This window comes from Lytechinus variegatus, chromosome 19 (assembly GCF_018143015.1).
Source record: "Lytechinus variegatus isolate NC3 chromosome 19, Lvar_3.0, whole genome shotgun sequence".
Lineage (NCBI taxonomy): Eukaryota > Metazoa > Echinodermata > Echinoidea > Temnopleuroida > Toxopneustidae > Lytechinus > Lytechinus variegatus.
Window position 1 is genome coordinate 14,195,546 of NC_054758.1, and position 19,552 is coordinate 14,215,097.

The 19,552-nt window shown below is 36.2% G+C and overlaps 1 protein-coding gene across 1 annotated transcript; it reads left to right on the top strand.

Annotated features, from left to right (window-relative positions):
• Positions 1 to 7,241: 7,241 nt before the first annotated feature.
• LOC121406092 lies at positions 7,242 to 12,624 on the top strand. The gene is made up of 4 exons (XM_041597111.1): positions 7,242 to 7,616; positions 8,031 to 8,065; positions 8,614 to 9,057; positions 10,148 to 12,624. Exons 1-4 carry the CDS (start codon positions 7,570 to 7,572, stop codon positions 10,528 to 10,530), a joined length of 909 nt encoding a protein of 302 aa, XP_041453045.1. The 5' UTR covers positions 7,242 to 7,569; the 3' UTR covers positions 10,531 to 12,624.
• Positions 12,625 to 19,552: the final 6,928 nt, after the last annotated feature.

Consider the following 19,552-nt stretch of genomic DNA (forward strand, 5'->3'; position numbering starts at 1 on the left):
CACTGTTCAAACGAATTAATAAGAAATTACCTATACACATACACTGACCCTTTTCCCTGCTGGCCATGTCCTCAACCCCTACTTTGCAAAGGAAAGGTGAAAATTTTCAGTCTCTAAGGAGCGAATTAGTAAATGAATGATTTTGGAATGAAAGTGCAAATTTTGGATGGCTTCAGTGATATCCGAGGTTTTTTTCCCTCAATATTTTTGGCGCAATGTATTTTGGAATTACTTATACCAGTGATTTCTGTGCGTGCGCAGTCTTCTAGGTTTGAAGGTTATAAACTGTTACATTTCCTTACCTATGTTGTTATCATAATGAGAAATGAATCGAAATTATAACAAGTTACTATCTATACAGTTTACTTCCGACAACTCGGTGAGGTTTATTTCATTTCCATACTTAATTCAATCAAGCCTTTGTAATCATGGTAATTTTAAACAGAGTGTGCTTATCATTTTAGTGTCCGCATATCTGCACGTGGATAAGAAATATAATGTTGAGCTTTTTTTATTTTACCCCTATTACTATAATTGTAATTGATATTTTTTTAATTATTTGGCTGTTTATTTGTTTATTACTTTAGTTGTTGATTCATTCGTTTGATCATTAACAATATCGCTACTTTTAAAAGAGTATACTACTATACTAGTAAATAAGGAATACTAGTTATTCTAGATCATGTTTAGCAGGACTGTCATGACCAAGATGATAACTAGACATCCGACAAATGACATTTCTCTTATGATCATCTTTACTCATTGTCATTAATCAAACAAAAGATTACTGCCATGAAAAATGTGCAAGGAAGTTTGTTTATTACTGGATGCCCTGTTTATTGCTGAAAGCAAAGTGATTAAAAGACACACGAGATAATCCATGAGGCAGATCGTGTTATTTTGTTATCTTTAACTCGTCTGCTTTGGCCCATGATATTTTGTTTTTATCGAGTACGTTATCTCCTTCATTCTTTATATTTATATATTAATTATTATATATATATATATATATATATATAGATAAACATCGGGCTAAGTATGACCCAGCTAGGGATCTTCCCCCCCCCCAGGTCTAAGGACCTGTCTACGCCACTGCATAATTGTAATTTATATCGTTTTGGGGAAGGGATAAGAAACATTGTATTGACCACTTATGAAAGTGGAACAAAAACGGGTTGTTGTTCCGATGATGGTTTGTCAGATGGATAATACATTTCAGTAAAATAGTTAACATCCAATTAAGAAGTCAAACCCATTTCCATTATTATTAAAAAAGTAAAAAACAACATCAACGAAAAATACTGTCCATAAGTGATTGCACATTAATGATTTGGAATTCCCAAACGTTCACAAGGAGGGTATACCGGTGTGAATTCGAAAACACTTCTTAAGCTATTTTAATTTGATCGTTCTTCGTGAAATCGCGTGCCAGTAGAATGAAATTGAATAAAGTATTTGCCTATTTAAATGTTGCTCTCATAGGTTATTCAAATTAGTTGCAAATTGAATTATAACATCATTAAATCGGTTGAAATTCTGACGAAATCGGACGGGAAAACATATAATAATAATAATAATGGCGGTATATTTACCCAGGGTAGCCACTTCAGTTCAGAAAACTGTTCTCCCAGCGGGCCCTGCTTTTTTTTACTCCGGCTCTAGCTGGGCTGCCTTAGGCGCTCAAGCATTCAAGTAATTAATTCTGCCGGGTAGCATTTCACCCCACCTGGGTCGAGTGCAGCACAGTGTGGATACATTTATTACTGAAGGAAAACAACCCACGACCCTCTGTTTGAAAGGCAAGAGTCAGAACCACTAGACCACACATGGGTATCTACCTTAATATATTATGCGAGCGCGAAGCTCGAGCTAAAAAATGTTGATACTCCTAACTGGACACTAGAGGTTCTAAGCAGTTTTACAGGATGGATATGTAAACAGTCGTGCGGGCGCGAAGAGCGAGCTAATACTTTTGAAATTCCGACTTAAGAACTGGATATTCTAAGCACTTTTTGTAACCATGAACAAATTGGTTTCTTATTGAATAATTAATTAATGCGAGCGCGGAGCACTAGCTGAAAATTTCTGAAATTCAACCTGAAAACTTTACATTCTCAGCGGTTCATTTAATCATGAACAGGATGGAATTCATGTGATTTCGAAACTCGAGCTGAAATGTTATATATTTATTCCAAGAACTTGATATTCCAAGCAATTTCTGTAACCGTGAACAAATTGATGACTAATGATATATTTTTGATATTTTTTATGTTTTTATAATCCGACCTGAAAACCGGACATTCTAAGCACTTCATTGAACTATGAACAGGGTGGATATATCTAAACAGTTATATTTGAGCAAGAAACGCGAGCTGATATTTTTGATATTCCAGCCTAAGGACTAGATATTATAGGCACTTTTTGTAACCGTGAAGTGTTTGGTTCTAAATAATTAATTGACGCGAGCGCAAAGTGCGAGCTGAAAATATTTGATATTTCAACCTGAAAACTAGACATTTTATTTAGGTATCCAACTAAACAATTGATGCGACCGAGTAGCGCGAGCGAAATTTTTATTGTTATAATTATATTACTTAAAAGTTGTTCTCTACATTTTTCCTGTCCCTGGTCAGTCCAGTCCGTCCTCACTATCAGTACAGAGAGCTCTGAAAGTCGGAATTTACCGATAAAACTGTACAGTTTAAGGACGTTTCAAGTTAAAATGAAGTCCATGTCATTTTCATCAAATTTTGCAGAGAGTTACTTTGGTATGTATGCATTATGAAAATGCAAAAAATAATTATATAGGTAGATGTACTTTTTTTTCTACGGGACTTCAAAGTCGCCGTATTTGAATGATATGAAATATTGCGCAATCAAGAGAATCATGCCTCTATTAGACCTCACGAATTCGCCAAATGAGTTTAAATCATCTTTATTCTGTCGACATGCCATCAAACTTTCAGGATATGTAACTTAATGGATACCAAAGTAGGAGATTATGTTTTAATTGGCAAAACCATATCTATTTGGAGTCAACTGCGGCTTCATTTGACAGGAATGGAGCATAAACTTCCAAAATACAAATCTTTAAAAGACGTGAATCTACTTTTAATTTAAGATTTAAAAAAGTATAAGCTCCACTTTATTCAAAATCCATGTCATTTTCATCAGATTCGGCAAACTTGTAGAGGAATGCATTGCGAAGGTATGGAGAAATTTAAAATATGGAGTCCATGTGCTCGTTTCGAAACTATCAGTTTCCAAAATGTTGCGAGTTGGCCAGAACGCGCCAAAAACGTGCAAAAGTCTATATACCGACTGAAAAGTAAAAAGCAAATGGTTCCTTAGTTCTGCCCCTAAACATTCAAAGTCCATGTCATTTTCATCATACTATCTAGATTTGTAGATGAATGTATTCTAAAGACGTTAAAATATTAAAAATATGGGGTTAATGTTTTTTTTTTAAAATATCAATGTCTGAAGTATTGCGAGTTGACTTGAAACAGCCCAAAATACGCCGAAAAACATGCAACAGTCTAATAATACCGTCCAAAATTTCTAAAATTCGAATGGTTACGTAGTTCTGCTCCCAAGTAATCAAAATCCATGTCATTTTCCTCATACTCTCCATATCTGTAGAGGAATACATTCTGAAGACGTTAAAACATTAAAAGTATGGGGTCCATGTGCTCGTTTTCAAATTATTAGTGTCCAAAATATTGCGAGTTGGCTTGAAACAGCCCAAAATACAAAGAGAACACGCAAAAGTCTTATTATACCGTCTAAAATGCGAATGGTTCAGTTAGCTTGCTCCCAAACATTGAAAATTCATGTCATTTTCATCATACTTTGCGCATAGATACTTAAGCACCTGTATATTCCCAATATGGCAAAATTAACATGGGTCCATGTGCTTGATCTTTTGCTTTAGAGCTTTAAAATTTACCCAAATTGATGTTCTTAAGAAATGAGCATTCAAAAGAATTTGACATTTTCAGACCTCACAAGATCACAGCAATGAGTTTAAAGCTCTATTACTCAATAAAACCTCATGAAAATTTCATCAAATTTTTGCAATATAATTAATAATTGTATCCTTAAGATGGATAATGTACTTAGTTTGCCATTGATTATTTGCTCTTTTAAGTCTAACAGCACTCTCATTTCTTAGAAATTGGGCGAAAGATAGCAAAATCTCAAGCTCAAAAATGTGAAATTTCAATAACTTGAGAAATACAAGAAATGATGCACTTTATCAAAAATCCATGTCATTTTCACCAAACTTTGCAAAGTTGTAGAGGAAAGTCTGCATAAGAGGCGCAAATATTAAAATATATTGGTTCCTTTGCTCGTTTTCAAACTATCAGCACTTTTATTAGAGCAAATGTGCTTTTTAAAACACCCAAAATAGCACAAAAAGCTTTGTATGTATGTGACGAAAAATTCCAAACCACTTTACCATTCATTCAAACTCGAGGTCATATTCGTCATACTTTGCTGCACTACAGAGTAAAGTATTTTGAAATTGTAGAGGAATTTGAGAAAAAAATTTGTCCACATGGAATAATTCCAGTTTATTAGCTTCATGAAATAACACATCGGATCTGCAGTTAGTGAAGGAGAAAAAAATCAGCTCATATTTACAGCTGATTAATCGCCTGTTCATCCATTTGTCCACATGAAATAATTCCAGTTTATTAGCTTCATGAAATAACACATCGGATCTGCAGTTAGTGAAGGAGAAAAAAATCAGCTCATATTTACAGCTGATTAATCACCTGTTCATCCATTGTGACGTCGCACGCAGAGTGTAAAAAATGTGCAGGGGCCCGTTGCAGAAAGAGTTGCGTTTAAACGCAAGTCAAAAAATAAATCGAAAGTCAAAAATGCGCGCTGTTAATTGGTTAAAAACTTGGTTGAAAATCAAGTTGCGCGTGATTTTTAGAGTTGCGTTTGATTGCAACTCTTTCTGCAACGGGCCCCAGACCACAATGCGCACAAACATAACTGTGGAACGTCCTTAATTAGGTGGGTCTTCATCAGCTCGAGCTTGAAGAATAGCGCGCTAATGTGGGATCAGAGAAATAAGCCCGAAGTCAGTGGGCGTGTGTGATCCCGTCTTCACCAGCTCGAGCTCGAGTTTAAGCCCGAAACTGGAGCATGCGCGCTTCAAAGGAACAAGCGCGCAGTTTTAAAATTTTACCGCGCCAACATTCAGACCGTCTGCGTACGTACACAGTACGTGTGCGTACACGTACACGTGTGTTTTGTTGTTGTAAGAGCGGAAATTGATTGTTGCAGTGCATGGTGGATCGATAAACCCGAAATTTGAGCTCGAGCTGGTGAAGACGCGAAAAGAATAGCGCGCTATTTTGCAAATTAGCTCGCTATTCTGAAAATAAGTCCAAGATTTTGGTGGTTTATTTTTCGATCAGAATAGCGCGCTATTTCCGTCTTCATTGCAAAATTAGCTCGCTATTCTCTGATCGGGCTAATTCACTGGATCAGGAATAGCGCGCTATTCTTCAAGCTCGAGCTGGTGAAGACGCACCTATTGACATTTACCGACATGGTGAACTAAAAAACCTAATTAGTTGGAACAGCCCCGTGTGCCCGACAGTAATTTAATCGTTTTTTTCCGACAATATCTGAAAGGAATGGTTTCACTCAAAAGTAAATTCAGAGAGAACAAAATGGTCATCATGCATGCAGTACGAGAATCAATGTTACCATTGATGACTCACGCCATTCCCCCAGCCCCGTGATCGATGGGAGTCGCTATATACCATCATGATGATAATCATATCTCTGTTTTTATGATAGTGATTATAAAAATAATAGTATAAATATTATTATTGTGATCATACTTGTCATATGATTCCTTGTATAAAAATATGTTCGACCTTGAATTATTTAGGGATGGCAATACAGGCCATCCCAGGTATACATACCACATTCCCCCAACCGCGTAGCCAGGATTAATTTTAGAGGGGCGGTAAGCATGGTAAGAGCACGAGAAGCGATCCAACACTTATACCGTGTTTACACTTAATCGGCTTTTGATTCAGAACTGCGAGCCGATGCGGAATCGGCTTTTGGTTTGCGTTTACACGTTGTTACAGCTCGCGGTTCTGGGGAGCGTTTCATGAAAGGACTTGTCGGACGTTTTATCCGACAAGTACCATTTTCTCCGGCAGTTACCATAGGAACAGTATCTCTCAACCAATCAAAATCATGGAAAGTTGTCAGATGTGACAACTTGTCGGACGAAAATATTGATGAACCGCGAGCCGATTCAAAAGCCGATTAAGTGTAAACACGGTATTAGGGGGAGGGTGCAGGAAGGGGGTTCCCTCCAGTGCGGAGCGCGAAGTTTTTAATATCTCATCAAACATGTCAAATTCAACTAAAAAGAAGACGGATCTTGAGTCGTTTTTACCCTTATCAACTCGAATTCAATTGAGTTGCTGTGATTAAAGAATAACTTTTATTTTTTAGAAACAAATTGTGAGCACCCCCGCGAAGCGCGGAAGCTAAAATTTTAAAATAAAAATTATGACAGAAACGGTATAAAATGCCTATAGTTTGGCCACATCAGATTTGATGGCAAACATTTTAGCCACATTGAATTTCTTTAACTCGCAAAACAGAGTAGAAGACGGGTACATGCAGGGAGGAAATGTTTATTCCCGCAAAGCGATAAAGAATAAGTTTAACCGCACATACCTTTGAATAAAGCACATCACGAATTTACGGCCTTCCCCTTTGAGCAGGTACAAAAAGTGATTACTGAATAGCGGAAGAAATACAATTTTTAGACTCGGGGCATGCGGGGAGTGACGGTATTATTTAACCGCTCCGAATAGAAGAGTCCAAAACTTGTGTTAATGCAATAAAAGTATAAATACTTTTCATAGTATTTTACACTCATGTATACTTTATAATTTGTGGCAAGAATATACTACTCCCATACCCGGGAAGGGGAAAACGGAGTAGAAAAAGGTGTGGAAAACAAAGCGAAAGCAAAATTTTGTATGAAGAGAGAAAAAACCCTTCTCGTTTAGGTTTTTATCATTTTGACAAAAAAATATATAAACCTATACTATTCTCCCTTCGCCTTTTTTCTTGTTCTCCTTTTTCCCTTCTCATTTTTCTTAGGGGAGGGGCGGTTTTTTTTTGAGGGGGAGGGGGTAGGGCGACCACCACACCACCCCCTGACTACGGGGCCTGCATTCATCCAGGGATCGACACCCATGCAGACAAGTCTCCACAAAGTCATTGATCTCTCCTACATGAGACTTGTAAGAGAAAAAGGGTGAGTCACACTGACATTATTAATCATCGAAATCTTCATCATCTTTCTTATGCAAAATTGATGATTGAAAAAGAAATGTATTTGTTTAGGTTTGTTTGTAGTCGTATCTACTGGTCAACTCTATCTTTATTTTCATTTTTCGTCTTGTTTAGATTTCCGATGAGTCTTTCAAGCGGGAAATATCACGCAAGAAGAGTCCCTTTGACATTGGATCTGAGATATCCGTGGAAGATAGGTCAGGCAAACTACTAATGTACTATGCCAAGGATGAGGTGGTCGAGCAGACGATCTTATCGAGGTGATTTTGTTTTTCACGTTTCATGAGTAAGCATATCAGCCTAAATTGACCCAATATGCACACTAATCCATAATTTTTTTGAAAGAATTTAAAGTGAATGAAAAAAGTTTTTATGTTTAACACTCAGTAATACGTTTATTGCAATTCATAGTTTATTTTGGTAAATACTCAGAGTAACGATCTAACAACAAGAAGGAAATATTTGTCTTAACAGATTAAATAATTCGTGAATGCTGATATTATAAGATGATCAGTTCGTTGATTTGTCCTTTGTTTTTTGCATTTTCTCATTTTTTAATACACAATTTTCCAATACAGAGTAAATGTCAATGGATCGTAAGCAGTCAATGTTATGTCTCCATACAATGTAACATTATTTGGCTATTATCAAATTAACTTTTGATTAATTTTCAGAATGAAATCTCCCGAAGAGGCCCATTATTATCAAGGTAAGATGCAGGCAAAACATCACAACCGGTAGTGATTCTGTGCATGGTCATGGTGGTAGTACGTGTACGCCGAGGCCACGTGTCCGATTCACGACTTAAAAATGAGACCTTCTGCCTTGTCAGGCGCTCGATGTTCTATAATAGGGAAGGGTAAATTGTACAGGGCCCGCTGGGAGAACAGTTTGCAAGAGCTGAAGAAATTGGTATACCCTTTGTAAATAAGAATCATCATCATTATTGTTATTATTATTATTACTACTATTACTATTATTATCATTATCATTACTATTATTATTATCATCATTTTTATTGTTATTGTTGTTTCTATCATTATTATCATCACCATCAATAATATTATTAAGGTTTTCTTTATAGAGTGACAAAATAGTATGTGTTTGTGTATGTGTAAGGGTAGGGGTTGGGCATCCAAGGTATATATGCAACACCGTTTGGAGCACGTGTCAGTTTGAGGTCATCGTCATGTGTCATTCTCTGAAGGCTCATTATGCATGATTGTTGTATTCAACTTTTCTTCAACAAATTCACAGAAAGCGTGAATACAGAACGTTCCTACGAATCTAAAGTCTCTGCTGAAGCAGTTTCGGAGGGCTTCACAACACCCCAGGGTGATCCAAACCTTGCAGATAAGAGGGAGCAGAGTGAGCAGAATGAAACTCAAACCCAAACTACAGAAAGCGAGGAGGATCATACTGATGATGAAGAATATGACTTGATCAGTCTAGAAAAGTATTGTATTACTGTCAGAATTTCGAAGCATGAAATTTACAGCGCAAAGGACATCACCGTGGAAGTGATTGAAGACGTCCCACCTGAGCTAAAGCTGAAGGAGACAGAAGCCATCATTTCGGTTGGATTGAAGATGTCGCCTTCCGATGCAATCTTTGACAGTCCTGTGATAGTAACAATGTCCCATTGTGGTGCTTTCACAAAGCCAAGGGGTTCAGAAGTCTACATCTATCATCGCAAGAACGGTAATATCTTTCCATTTTTTGGTCGTTTTCCTACCACTCAGTTATCCCCAGAATGCAGTAATTGCACCAAATCTAATCAGTGTCCATGATATTAACCAAAACAACTCTGCATCATTTCAAAGATATGACATGTGGGAAGAAGTTGAATCCAAAAACATACGACTGCATGTTTCATTCATTTTCACTGTTTCCCCTAAACTTTATTCATGCATATTTTACACCTCGATGTCAGGTTGAACTCTGTTACGTCATACATTGTGACCAGAGTAATGATTACATTCGTTTCAATTCCTATTTTTTTATTATTAAGAATTCAGCATTTAAAAACAATTTACACAGAAAAATGCATCATAAACATATCTGCAGATGATTTTGTGGTCAGCTTACGTGAAGGTTAGTAGTCGAATACTTTGCTAATGTAGTTGTATTCAGATTGTAAGATCTTTGAATGACATAGAAACTATCAAAACAAAGAGGGTAAAAACCCAATCAAATAAAGACCTGGAGGTCTCCGTCAGAATTAACCACTAGTAATAATAATAATAATGCCACACATCATTTTATCTTTAATGAAATATGCTAGAATACCTGGAAAATTTATATAAACAGCTTTTTATGTTACATCAAACGCATGTAATCACAACTTCATCCACGTCAGATGACATGATAGATTCCTGGCGGTAAGAAGAGCCAAACAAGAAAAAAGAAAAAAAAATGTTTGAGTATTCTTTATTCCATATAACCTTGACCCAATTAACTAATGATTTTGTTATTCCCATAGGCTTTGTTAAGTGACCAACAGGTTCCAGTAGTCAATGGGTTAAAAATATAGAAATCTTCAAAATAGATAAAAATAAATGAAACTTTACTTTCATTATGATATCTATTAGATTGATAACTTTCCACTTCAGTTTAATCTTTCACTTCCCGCTTCGAAGTAGATATTCAAAGTAGGTCCTAGAAAACAAATTAGGACTTTTGTACACTTTTCAACAGCACGTAATCTTTAGCAAGTGTTTTATTCTTTGCTACATGGTTTGGTGAAAAAGAGAAATTGCACACTTCCATGTAAACAAAAAGTCTATTCTAGATTCTGCACAGTTTACTGCGATTCGTTCTACCGGCACGAGTAGCCCAAGATGTGTTCTGAGAGACCGCGATCTAGATATGTACCTCAACCACTTCTCAGAGTTTTGGATTGTTGCTATACTAAGACGGACATTTATTGGCAAACGTGTTATTTGTACACCAATCATTCCTGTCCCAGCACCTAGAAATCGCATGCCCATTTTGTGGGTCAATGTCAGGGACCAAAACGTTGCAGAAGGACAGGTTAGTCTTGATATTAAAATGCTTACAACAAAAAATTCTCAATTACATTATTCCCAGAACAGACACCTTCTAATTGTACGGATGAGATATTATGAACAATGGGGAAGGAGTGGTGAAATGCGTGTTAACTTGCACTTTTGACATAGCCAATTAAGGTATCTAAATTTATACATACATAATGTTAAACATGCAACAAAAATGCAAATTAAGATTAAGTAAAGGCGTTAATTCGTTTATGTTAAAAGTTAAGGTCCCCTCACACCTAACCGAATTTCCTGAAATATGCCTTGCGATGGCTGGCGAAAGTCATTTTTTACAAAATCGTTTTCAATGGTAACTAATGGTAAATCATATTTACCCTTCTTGTTATCGTTCATGTGTTTTTGGCGCATAGTCCCTCTTCGCGCTTTTGCCAAAGTGGACCGATCTCGAAAGAACCCGTAACGAAGCAACACGATGACAAAACGAACAAAATTGCCTGATCTATTCCCTCGTCTTCATTTCTCATCGCACGCCATATCAAACCATTGGCGACTGTTTATTCGTCCTATTGGGTTATATCAACCCTTCGCTCACCTTCGGCCGCAATTTTCTCAAAGATGTCAACCGAAAAATCGATATCCTTCGCATGTCATATTTATCATTCGCTTACCGTTCGTTGATAAAATTTGACAATAGTTACTGATCGCATGATCTGAAGGAAATTTTATTTGAATTTCGTTGAATCCGCGTGTATTTCGTTTAGATTTCCCTTTCGTCACCTTTCGTCCACCTACATTCGGTCAGGTGTGAGGGGGCTTTAAAGCTAACTCGCAACGGCAACAATTATTTTATGAGCAAGTCCTTACAGTCAGGATTAGTTGTCGTCACTTCGTCGTAGATCCAGATATAGTAAATTTGAAGAAAAAAACACCTTTTTATTAAATCATAATATCAAAGGTTACGAAAAATTGAAAATCGCCAAGAAACAAGTATATGTGGGAAAGTGTATGCATGGATTGATCAGCGGTCTCTTCAAGAAAAGCTATAATGATGAGAAAGCTGTTAGTCCATGGGATATATCCTGGATAGCAGAAAAAAGAAAAAAAAAGTCATTCGACAAGAGTACAAAAATCTAATTGTAGCACATTATGTCAGGCTGTTCCTTGTTTTCAGATTTCAGATATGGCGTTATCATTGTGAAATATAAGAATTCCCCTGCTAAATAATAGCGACTAACTACCCAACTATAGTATACTTGAACAATTTTTTTTACTTTCTTTGGTCACCTTAATATATTGGAATGCAGTGTGGTATATTTCTGAATAAAGCAATTATTGCAATGTTAACCAATGTTAAACATAATAATTATGTTGCCATTAGTATTAGTACACGAAAGGTATAGTATCTTTCCCTGCTCTTGTAATGAAATCAGACACTCTTAAAAAAGAATTGGTCCAAGCAAGCAATCTGTATTATGCGTCCGACCTAAAATTCTTGTAGATTTTAATCAATGGTACGTTTTGACTATTTTTTTCCGTCAGACACATGCATATTAACCAACAGATTGGTTCGTTGGGCGGTTACTTTTTAAGAGTGATTTCAAATGAAAAATAGTATCTCCTTGGCCATTACCAATCATGAGAGGTGCAAGTATCTTGCCCTGTCGGACTCTGTTTTAGATTACTTCCGAGCCCGTTTCTGCATGTAAAACAGTTCTGTTTATGTTATTCAAATATTTTGGCAATTAAAGCAAGTGATCCATCATAGTTTGCACAACTTTGTTCTACTTGCTTATAGTTTTCTTCATAAACCCCTCTTACTATTTTCGCCACTTTCTCCTGAAATTCAAGTAATAATACGTCTTTTCTGCCTTGGCATTTTTATTTTGCTTTTTAAAGATCCCAAAAGGCTATGAGAACCCGATTGGTGGGGAGCAGTTCTTAGTCAGGTGGAGGTCAGGGGAATTAAAAGTTACTTGTAAGGAAAGTACCTCGAAAGACAAGGCCAAGGTAAAGTAACTTTCATGGTTCTGGTGAAAACAATTACTAGTGTCATAGAATTTATCCCAAATGTGAAGTAAAGTACAACAAACAAGTCATTTACTGATCTTTGTAGTGATCCTTAATTGATTTGAACAGCGCGTATTTGTATGCCGGTCAATATTACATAATTATTATTTAGATGTAGTGTTTTAGAGGTGCATATATTTTTTGACGTCTTGCGAGGTTGTTTCGAGGAGACAAAATATTGAAATTGATTTCTAACGTGAATGCTTATGCAAACCGTCCAATATTGAAAATATTGAAAATATTGCCCCGCCCACAAGATTACCATTGGTTAATACTTGATTGTGCGCATGAAGCTATTGTAAGGATGCAGACCTTTGATGCAGACAACGCGACGCGCGCTACAGCTACTAGTACATGTAATTTATGTGAGAATTTTACGTACAATGCAATGCATGTTTGTGAATTTGTTGTTTACGTACCGGTACCGTACACTAGGCCTACTACTAAACTTTATGTGCAGGGTATCTAATAGGCCAAGAGCATTAGGCCAAAATAGGCGTGAAAAAATATTTCAGGTAACAAGCTAATTTTTCCAGGATAGGTCCATGAATATGTCTAGAATAACATACTAAAAGTCATCATATACCCTCTTTGAGGGTTTTCCGTAATCCAATATGGCGTCCAAAATGGCCGCCATTCACAGAAAATTGCCATAATTCACTCATTAATAACCCTAGAACCCGATTTTGGTGCACATTTCATGGTCTAACGGGTTAAAAGGAGCTATTGATACAGGTTAGAGTGAATATAAGCAGACCAGGGCTCCGTAACACAAAGATTAGCGATCAATTGCTAAATGAACTGACCATATCAATGTTACACACGCAGTAGGTTTAAAATACTGACCAGGGACCAATCAGTGTGAATCTTTCATACTTGCGATTCATCGCAATTCTTTGTGTTACGAAGCCCAGTATACCTAAAAATCCAAGGTGGCGTCTAAAATGGTCAAGAAAGCCTAAAATTCCACAATTCATCTATCACTTACACTGTGTGTTACTATCTGTAATGTTGTCCCTATTCAAGGGTTTTAAGGGTCAAGTAGTACATTTGGACAGGGTACAAGGACAGTCAGTGGTCAAATATGTCCAAAAATCTAAGATGGCTTCCAAAAATGGGGTCTGAAATGGTTGCTATGACATACAAATGGACATAGTACTTTTGATATCTGCCTGGATATATGATTGTGGTGTCTGAGCTCAGTATGGTTTGAAAGGTCAAATAATACTTTACAGGACAGGTTGAAAGGACATTAAGTGGTCCATTATATCAAAATATCCAAGATATCGTCAAAAAATGGAGTCAAATTCACTGCTTTTGCTGAAAAATTTACATTAAAATAGAAGACAGCTTGTAAATATGGAGTCTAAAATTGACATAGTTCATCTAATATCTGTCTGGGAGACAATGTGTTGGTGTCTAAACCATGGATTAAAGGGTCAAATAATTAGGACCAGCTAAAAGGACATTAAGTGTCCAGTATGTCATAAAATCAAAGATGGCTTCTAAAAATGGAGTCTAAAATGGCTGCTTTGACTTACAAATGGGCACAGTTCATTATTTTGATATCTGCCTGTGATATATGATATTTATGTCTAAACCATTGTCTAAAGGGTAAAATAATGTGTTATAAAAGTCCAAAGGACAGTGGTCCAGTATGTTCCCGGAATCGAAAACGGCTTCTAAAAAGGAGTCTAAATTGGCTGTGGTTACAATACAAATGGACACAGTTCATTTAATATCCGCCTGTTGTGGTTTAAAAGGTCAAATAATACATTAGAAGAGGTCAAAAGGGCATGCAGTGGTCCAGTATGTCAAAAAATCCAAAATGGCTTCTAAAAATTTGAATTGAATTTGAATTTGAATTTTTGAGTATGAATTGACTACTCTTACTTAAAAATTGACAAAATTCGTTAAAGATCCACCTGAAAGATATGATTGTGGTGTCTGAACTATGGTTCAAAGTAACGACAAGTAAAACGGACAGCCAGTGATCCAGTATGTCCAAAATCGAAGCAGGCTTTTAAAAATAGAGTCTAAAAAGGCTGTTGTTACAAACAAATTTACATAGTTCATTTACTGTCTGCCTGGGAAATAACAGTTTGGTATCTAAACCGTGGTTAAAAGGGTTAAATAAGTTTCAAGGGTCAAATAATATACACAACAAAAAAAGTCCCCTTAAACAAACATTAATAATTTCCGAACCAATGCGAGTTTTTAATATATTTTTACATGAGCGTGTAGGTAATGTTATAAGCTACCCTCTGAGTAAATGTTAATGATGTATTTTACGTCATGCTTCAGTGAGCACCGTCAGAAGGCAAAAATGTCACTTTTCAAAAGTCACAAGCCGAATATCATGACTTTAATTCCATTTTATTGGAACTAATTCCACATTCTTGTAGATTTTAATCAATGGTACGTTTTGACTATTTTTTTCCGTCAGACACATGCATATTAACCAACAGATTGGTTCGTTGGGCGGTTACTTTTTAAGAGTGATTTCAAATGAAAAATAGTATCTCCTAGGCCATTACCAATCATGAGAGGTGCAAGTATCTTGCCCTGTCGGACTCTGTTTTAGATTACTTCCGAGCCCGTTTCTGCATGTAAAACAGTTCTGTTTATGTCATTCAAATATTATATGTCATTCAAGGGTCAAATAATATACACAACAAAAAAAAGTAAGTCCCCTTAAACAAACATTAATAATTTCCGAACCAATGCGAGTTTTTAATATATTTTTACATGAGCGTGTAGGTAATGTTATAAGCTACCCTCTGAGTAAATGTTAATGACGTATTTTACGTCATGCTTCAGTGAGCACCGTCAGAAGGCAAAAATGTCACTTTTCAAAAGTCACAAGCCGAATATCATGACTTTAATTACATTTTATTGGAACTAATTCCACATTCTCATCATTTAAGATTTGTAAAATGTACATTCTAAAAGACGATACAACTTTTTCGGCTAAATTTCACGGTTGAATAAACGCAAGTCCAACTTTGCTATAATTTGATTTTTTGCACATTTCTATCAATAAAAATGATAGAATATGATGACAGTTATTGTTTCGAAGAATATCTTCAACAATACTCATGGTTTCACGGTTCAATGAACATTTATTGAAAACGAAAATAAGATTTTCAAATATCATAGGCAAGTATTGTTTCATTTTGGTAACTGAAAATGATCTTTTCTCAACTTTTTCATTATTATCATGACCAATTAACATGCTTCAATGATTCAAAGGCGTTTGATTAAAAAATCACGCTTGAATGAACATGTGGAATGTGATTAGCTCTTTTTACTTAATGGAAAAAAATACAATTTGTAACTATGGATATCACAAACCTCCTTGCATAGTCCATTTGATTTGATTTTTATGAAAATCCCGATGTTTAATGCATCAGTGAGCACACAATATTTAAAAAAAATATGCAAATGAGAAGAAAGTTCAAGGCCTTGGCCCATTGGCGGCGGAGCAGAGGATTATCTTTTGTGTGGGGGGGGGACGCAACAATAGCCGTTCCCCAAAACACAAAAGATAAGGCCTCTACTCCGCCGCCAATGCCTTGGCCCCACTCTGTGCCGTATCGAATGGTTATTTTAGTGTGCGCGCCTTTTGGATAGTGTTACTCTGAAGCCATGAGCGAAGTTTCATAAAATAGCTGTTGGCAGAAGTAACAAAAACAGTCCATAAAGCAAACACTCATTTCATATTTGTTAAAATTTTTGCTTCCTCTCTCATAGACTTGTGTACATTATGGGTACATATGTTTAAGAATAAGTAACCCCTTATTCAATATGGTGGAACTTTTTTTAAGGCTCTCTTTAGTAATGTCATTTGGCAGTAATGTTTATCAACCTATTGGCAGAATTCTGTGCAAAAATGAAATCGATTTGTTTATCTTTGGAAGAGTGAGAACGCATCTTAGTGGGAAAATGGGTATTTTCACTGTCACAGACTCATGTTGAAGGGTATTAAAGTGAATATTGGGGGCTAATTCGGTTTCAAATGTGACTTTAATTGTTGTTTTTATCATTCAACATTTCTATCTCCACACACTGTCCGAACTTTTAACATTTTCATGGTTGAGTGAGCACATTCGAAAACTTAGGAATAAATTCTCTTTATACTGCATAAATGTATTCTTTTCCTAACAATTTCTCATGATCAGTTGAATTTATGGACAAATCAGTGGTGAATGGGGGGAAATGGGGAAGGGACCTATAATCTGGGGAGACACCAACATTTTTAAATTTAACCTGATCTAACAAGTTGTAGAGGATACTACCATAAACCCCTATGATGATACGTCACAATACACGGGCCGCGGAACGGTTTTCAAGGGGGGTTCAGCCAAAAGGGGAGCTGACCATGCAAAAAATCACAATCGTATGGTCACTTTTACATTTTTGTACATGCTTTTGGAAACCCCCCCCCCCCCCGATTCCGCGGCCCCTGCAATTCATTGTGCTCACTTAACCATGAACATGCAATATCAAAATTGTGTGTGGAGTGGCTATATGATGGATAGTAACAGCATTAACACCATAAAATTCAACTCTTTCAAATTTTGTATTTGCACAATCTGGAAAATGACTCAAGATTGTGACCTTCAAAAATGGTAATTTTTAATTTATTCTTTAATAACTCATGCATGACTCAACCGATCAATCTCATTTTTCTCCAGGAGCTGCTTAATGAATGTAGAAAACTACCTCCGAAATATCATATCTCAAAATAATTCTGTTCAAAAGTTACAGCAATTTTATTTAGGGTAGACTTACTCTTTTGTTGTGTATACTTTAGGACTTCTCACAATGATATACAATTGTCAATTTCGCATGAAAATCCTAGAGGGCTTCTAAAATGGCGTGTAACTCCCATCACGTAAAAACGGTCATACTTCATATCAGGGCCCAGGCCAATTTGTGGAATCTTCAGCCTAGTCTAATGATCTGTGTTCATTGAATAGACATTTCAGCATAGCTGAATCAAGCACCTTTTCATGCCTGCTTGTGAATAGTTTTTTTAGCCCTTGTGAGTTATGAACCTGCCGGATTGCCTTCTGGGCAAGTTCCTTATACTGTGGGTGAACAGGGCATTAAGATCAAACACCAGTCCCCGTAGATAGATATTTCTAAGTCATGTAAGTGCTGTTCAAGTAATTGCATTGACGCCCAATGGCGACAATGCATTGTTCTTGTTCCATATTCCTATTCCGTAATCTTCTTCTTCTTCTTCTTCTTCCACCAAAATCCCATTTGTTTAACACATGGTTTTGTTAGCTCTACCCTGGCTCCGTCCTTCATCCAAATTCAACCAAATTTGGTAGACATGTTGTCCAGCATCCCTAGTTGTGCCTCTCGTCTTCCATTTTCCAAAATCACTCATGCATGACCATCCAGGCGCCATTTTGTCAATTTCAAGTCCATTTGCATACCATTCTTCATTCTTTCATATCTCAGTTATCCTGCATGCTAAAGACTTCTAACAAATTGCTATAGATAGTCCAAGAGTTGCTCCGTCATCTGCGACGCATAACTTGACCTTCAAAATGCCATCTTCATGCCTTAAATTCAAATCCGAAATAGCCTTCCTTCAAAAACTTCATATTTATTAAAATGTAAATTCAAAAAATCGTAAAATGGCCATAATTTTCTTGCTTTTATTCATTTCGAGCTCATATATTCAGGAGTTGATTACAGTACCATATCATACATACTACTCAGTTTTCACGCATCACTGATTTTTCGTCATTGAAATAGCGCCCTCTAAAGTTTCAAAAACACTTACATTTGAATGCTCCTCATTGCGTCATGCATGGCCAAACCCGTACCCTTTCTTGGATTTAGGGTCTTCAAGATATGCCCTTTCATGCCATTTAAAAAAATATATACCTTACAACTGACGAAATATCTCAAAAATGCTCCCGAAAATCAGCAAAATACCCAAAAATGCACTTTACTGCCAGCACAACTTCAACTTGCTCTTATTTCCTTATTATTGAAGCTTATTCTTTTTAACTTGGCAGATATGAGTATTGATATATACTTAAACAGTTCGTTAATGTTTTGTAACAGAAACTAACAAATTGCTGACGGTAGCTTAAAATTATTGTGCAAAACCTTCATTTTTAATGTCTTTCTTTATATGGCATTTACTTCCGGTCTATTGCTTCCACACAAATAAAAGTGGTATCAATGTCACCGCATTGGAATACTCTTTCCAGTGATACCAAATACGACATAGGTTACAACAGAAAATTTCAAGATAAGTCAATCTGAACACATGGTATACTGCTCACAATGCACACATTTTCAACAACCACGTATGGGCCGCCAATATGGTCTAAAAAATTTTACTCGAGAATGTAACTTCCTATGGACAGCAAAATGTGCTAATATCCAATTTGATTAACATGTAATATTTGTTAGTCCTCCCCTGCCACCGTTCCTCATCAAAATTCATTCTAATTTGGTAGACATGTTATCCATAATTAGTGACAATAACTTTAGAAATAGCGCCCTCTATTGCAAAGTCTTAAAATAGTTGAATTGCCATGACTTCCTTTGAATTTATTTTTGTCTCATATTTTCAGGGTTTGCCAATTGTATCATTTCACATAATCTAACTGTGTTTTACGCATCAGTGACCATTCCTTTAAGAAATAGCGCCCTCTAATATTTTGAGAATGTATATCATCTACAGTTTTCTTTCTATCTCTTCACAGAGATACGATCTTACGTATACGTAAGCTCCCGAAGGGAGCTAGAGAGGCAACTCTTTTCGCGCGTTTTTGATTTTCCATAGGTTTTGTACATAACAAACATGGCTGCCATTTGTCCAATTTGAAGGTTGATTTTGGAAGGTCAATGTTTAATTCATGAGTAATGACGTCAAAATACGCACAATGCACTTGTATGATTGGATAAAACGCTAATGTTTTATTCATGTCCTCATGCATTAAACATTTTTTTCCGTCCCACAATTCCCTACGATATCTGTGCGAAGTGTCGTTCTTTTTGATTCTGCGAAATTAAACTTCTTGAAATACAATAGCAAGTCTAATTATCTGTTTTTAGAATTGGTGTTCGAAATCATG

What these genes read in the sequence shown, in the direction of transcription:
- LOC121406092 (XM_041597111.1), top strand. Translation starts at nt 7,570, where the DNA reads ATGTACTATGCCAAGGATGAGGTGGTCGAGCAGACGATCTTATCGAG. An exon ending in AGAGGCCCATTATTATCAAG is followed by an intron (nt 8,066 to 8,613) that starts GTAAGATGCAGG and finishes ACAAATTCACAG; the next exon opens with AAAGCGTGAATACAGAACGT. An exon ending in CATCTATCATCGCAAGAACG is followed by an intron (nt 9,058 to 10,147) that starts GTAATATCTTTC and finishes AGTCTATTCTAG; the next exon opens with ATTCTGCACAGTTTACTGCG.